Source organism: Triticum aestivum, chromosome 6D, assembly GCF_018294505.1.
Source record: "Triticum aestivum cultivar Chinese Spring chromosome 6D, IWGSC CS RefSeq v2.1, whole genome shotgun sequence".
NCBI classification, from domain to species: Eukaryota; Viridiplantae; Streptophyta; class Magnoliopsida; order Poales; family Poaceae; genus Triticum; species Triticum aestivum.
The window spans coordinates 128,122,945-128,127,823 of NC_057811.1; the positions used below are offsets into that span (position 1 = coordinate 128,122,945).

General features: G+C 57.8%; 1 protein-coding gene across 1 annotated transcript; it reads right to left on the bottom strand.

Annotated features, from left to right (window-relative positions):
* Nucleotides 1–904: 904 nt before the first annotated feature.
* Nucleotides 905–3,126, bottom strand: LOC123144065 (uncharacterized). The gene has a single exon (XM_044563086.1). The coding sequence runs from the start codon at nucleotides 3,001–3,003 to the stop codon at nucleotides 1,090–1,092; it is 1,914 nt and encodes a 637-aa protein (XP_044419021.1). The 5' UTR covers nucleotides 3,004–3,126; the 3' UTR covers nucleotides 905–1,089.
* Nucleotides 3,127–4,879: the final 1,753 nt, after the last annotated feature.

Sequence of the window (4,879 nt, forward strand, 5' to 3'; positions counted from 1 at the left end):
CACCGTCGGCGTCGTTCCTCTCAATCTTCTCTCCCGCATCCTACTACACTCGAATGGTCATCGTTCCTCTTTGTCTTCTCTCCCACGTCCTGCTACGCTGAAGCCATCGTCGACGTCATTCCTCTCAACCTCCTCGCCCGCGTCCGGCGTTGTCACTAGCGTTGTTCTTTTTGGGCTCCTCCTCCGCATCCTCCTACACTGGCGCGACCATGGCGCGCAAACTACATTTCTCCATCATTTTCTGCCTCAGTGTCATGGCGTCGCTAGTGTTATGTGTAGCTGTCAGCCTTATCGGATGGACGCCATGTTGTGCCCGCCGCCGCCGCCGTTGTTCCTCTCTGTCGCCTCGTCCTCGTCCTACACTGACGGCGCCGTCACAAACACACTGCCAAGAACTCTATTGTAACTCTGTGTGTCATGTGTAGATGTTAACTGTTAATCATGTTGCATACATACAACCAAACATCATGTAGTGGTGTGAGTGGAGATAATACAGGACACCAAATAGTGTAGAAAGTCTAGATGCAGACGACCAAACAAGATGCAGATATTGATCTTTTGCGTGTTTTCCCTCGGTCAGGCCCAACTAAAACATGTATGCAGTGCAGGTAATTCGCAGATGACAATCAAACACCCCTTTAGATCCGTGGACAACGATCCATATCAACCCGCACACGAATTCTAAGGACAACAATGGGGCTTAGATATGAAATAGCAAATCCGTTTATCAAAAATAATTTTGAAGTTTCAGATTTGTGGCCTTGTCGAGATCATGTCTGTAAAAAGAATCGTGGCCTTGTATGGCTTCATGCGCGGAAGTGTGGCACAACTACAGTTTGGTCTCGTGCAACTAAAGCAATGCCGAAACAATCGATGCGCAAGTCCAGGAGAAGTCGGGGCCGAAGATCAAATTCCTTGTTGGAATATCATATACAGAACACAACAAGCATTGCTGAACAAGTTCTTTTCTTCAAGAAAAAGTTAAGTTCTAAAGAAAACTAAATTGGAACTGCTGGATTCGACGAACTCTCATTCAGCCCACCGTCACCGAGACTGCAACACTGACGCGATGCACATTGGCCTCATTCATCAATCGAACACGGCCAACTGATCATACTCCGGTCCGGCGATTGCCTTTTCCATGACGACCCTCGGGGTGAACGTGCCACCGCCATCGAGGAACAGCTTGAGCAAGTTCTTGGAGAACCCGCTGACGAGCGCCACCCCCTTCTGTCCGGACATCACCGGCACGGCCCTGGAGTCCCTCAGGTTCCAGAACACTATCTCCGGCACGGCGGCGCCGTAGCCAGCTTCCGAGAACTTCCTCACGATTGCCTCGTAGTCTGTCTCCCACGGGTTCGCCGACGCCTGGTCGAACTCCATGTCGCTGAACACGAACACCCGCCGCACCATCTTCTCCGCCGGCAGGCCGGCGCCCACGGCCACCTCCAGGATCTTGTCGAACACTGCCTGGAAGTCGGTGTTCATACCCCAATCCATGTTCCGGACGAATTCAGTCTTTTCGGAAAGGGTGTCGCCCTTGATCATGTGGATGTTCGGTTGCTCGCTGAAGGTGATCACGCGGCCGCGCCACGGGTCGTCGGTGAGCTCGGACACGAGGAGGCCAAGCGCGATGCAGACGTCCATGGGCAGGCCGGACATGCTTCCGGACACGTCGCACACGGCCACGCAGCTGTTGAGCTTGCCGAGAGCGCGCATGTCGTCGACCATGCGCTGCCACTGCAGGTCGGCCACTCCGCCGTCGTCCCCATCTTCGCCGAGGGACTCGATGATCTGATGCGGGAGCAGCGCGCCCGCGGCGATCCGCTTCTTGCCGGACTTGACATCGGCGAGGTATGCGTTGAAGCGCTCGGCGTCGTGCTTGAGGAAGAGGTCCTTGTAGTTCTTCATGGCCACGGAGGCCACGCGCGTGTACACCACGGACTCCCAGGCGCGCGCCGAGATGAACACCTCGGGGAGCTTAAGCGCGGCGCGGAGCGGCACGATGGCCGCTCTGCGGAGGCGCTCGCGCGCGCGGTACGCGTAGTGCGCGTCCGGGAGGTCGTCGCCGAGCTCCGACGACGAGCCTCTGGGGAAGAGCCGCCGCGCGATGGCCTCGCAGAGGAGGGTGGAGCGGTCGTAGGACGAGTCCAGCGACGGGCACCACTTGGCCGCGAGCGAGAAATCCTTGACATTGCCGACAGACAGCTTGCGCATGTCCTCCGCGAGGAGCTCGGCGAACAGGTCGGCCGTGCGGTCGTGCAGGGACCGGTACGTGGAGTCGCGGCTGTACATCTCCAACGCCCTCGCCGCGGCCTCCGCCCTCTTGGCCCGACGCGACAACGCGGCCGCGGCCGCGAGCCCCCTATCACGCTCCAGGCTAGCCGCGACACGCTCCTCCGACGCGCCGACGGGCGGCGCGCGGTCCTCGCTGCGCGGCTTGCGGCCTCTCCCCCGCCCGCGGCCGCCGCGGCGTACGAAGCCGCCGTCCTCCGCTTCGCGGCGGGCCTTCTTGCCGGGGGTCCGGGTGGACTTGCCGCCGTGCACGATGCGGTGGAGCAGCTCGGGCAGGTCCTTGAGGTAGCCGAAGGCGGCGACGGAGGCGGCGTTGCGCGCGAGCGTGGCCGGGTGGCGGGCGTGGAGCCAGAGCGCGGCGGCGTAAAAGCCCTCGCGGTCGGACTTGCCGGAGCCGCGCACGCCGCGGAGGTTGGCGACGAGGCGGAGCGCGGAGACCGGGTCGGCGGCCCAGGCGGCGGCGAGCAGCGAGGCGACGGAGGCGGCCGGCGTGCCGGGCACCACGTGGAAGAAGAAGTCGAGGCAGGGGTCCCCCGAGGACACGAACGTCGGCGAGGAGTTCTCCGTCAGCGCCTTCCCCGCCCCGACCGTCGCCTTGTTGAAGCTGGCGTCCAGCAGGTCGACGAACGTGTCGCCCGTTGGCGCCGCCGCGGCCGCGCCAAGTGCGGTCGCGGCCTCCGGCGGGCCGACCAGGGCGAAGCCGGCCATCGGAATCGGCGGAGTTTCTGAAGTGGCCACCCACTCGGGCCTTCTCTCTTCTGCGAGCCCGGGCTTGGAATTGGGTTTTAGGGCTTGGGGTCGGGCTCGTCGGGCGGGCTTTGCTTGTGTGGAAATGGAGGATGGTGGCGAGTGGAGTTATATGCAGCGGGCAGCAGGTTTCGTGGCAGGCAAGGATGGGATTAAGGTCGGTTTGATCAATGAACCGACTAGAACTTGCCTCTCGTGTTCCTCGTTGCGGTGTTTGTTTTCTTGGTAGTTGCCACGTCGCGGCGTGACTCATGGCCGGGCCCACTGTGCCATCACTTCTTTTGTGACGAGTCGTTTGACCGTCGGCGCACAATCAACTTCGGTTGACATGAGATTTCTGTTGTTTGCAGACTAGTAATGAAGTACTCCAGAGAAGTTCAGACGAGAATCAGTACAGCCCCTTTTGCGTGAGCTCCACTCCGAGGCGCCTTTCCCTTTAGCGGCTTCTACGCTGAGATTCGGTCCAGTGACGTCCGCATCAGCCTCGGCACGTTCGAGACCGCGCACAAGGCCGCCCGCACGTACGACGCGGCACCATGGCGCCTCCAGAGGCCTCGCGCGCAGATGAACTTTCACGACGTCTGGACGTGCGAGCAGGCGCAGGCCGTAGCCCCTCCGCCTCGTCTTATAACAGACCAGGACCGTGAGGAACACCGTCGGCGGCAGCGGCGCCTCCTCATCGCCGAGGCGGACGAGCGAGCCATGGCGGAGTGGCGCCAGCGCTACCCGCAGGACGTCGCCGACGAGAACGCCTTCTGGGCAGAGAGGACGGCAAGGCGTCATGCGGAGCGGGCGGACAGGCGTCGGCGGAAGGCACTCGCGGAGGCGCAGTGCGATCTCGTTAATGCAAGTGGGGAGTCGTTCTTCGACTCAGGAGATCCTCGTTGAGAAGACGCACTAGTAGAAAAACGACCTAATGCTCAGCTCATTAGTCCTAGTTTGTAAATGAACCGACACTAATGTGACCATTAGTGCCGGTTCCAACGGCTAGGCAGGCGGCACTCATTAGTCCCGGTTCGTGTTGAACCTCTAGTCCCGGTTCGTGCCATGAACCGGGACTAAAGAGGTGGTGGCAGGCTGGGGCCCCACCAACACCTTTAGTACCGGTTCGTGGCACGAACGAGGACTAGAGATGCACATTTATTCCCGGTTCGTACAACCAACCGGGACAATCATCTTATATAAACCCTTCGTCGAGCCCGAGCTCTCTGTTCTTCCCCTTTCCTCTCCTCTCTGTTCTTCCCCTCTTCCTCGAGCTTATCCCTCATTTTGCCCAAATTTTGTCAAGATTTGAAGGCCCTCCGTCCATCCAAGTGATCACAAAGGTTAGCAACTTTGTCCTTTCATCTCTCATTGTTAGATTAGCTCTTGCAGTGCTCTATAAGTATAGTGATTTGTGGGTTTTAGTTTGGGAGGAATTATATGTGGTAATTTATTTGATTTATATGCAATTTGAGCTCAAAATAACTCTTAGTTTGCATACGTAGGTGTGGTTTACTTAGTGCCTTCCCGTCTACGTCCTAACCATCGTCGATCGCCCGCACCGTCCCGTCGCTGGCACCACCTTGTGGTGAGCCTCTTGTTCTTATCTTTTATATATATATATAAAATCATGTTTGTGTGATTTAGATATATAGTTACTTGTATAATTTTTTCCCCGTACGTTGTTTGTTATACATAGTGCCATGGTTTTGATATCCGTCCCTGTCGGCCCTCGTCCGGTTTATGATTCGGATGTGGTACATTCTCTTTTATAACTATTTTTTGCATTTCGTTTTTATGACAAATTATGCCCATCAAGTTGAATAGATATTTTTATCTAGGAGGTATGTGAACC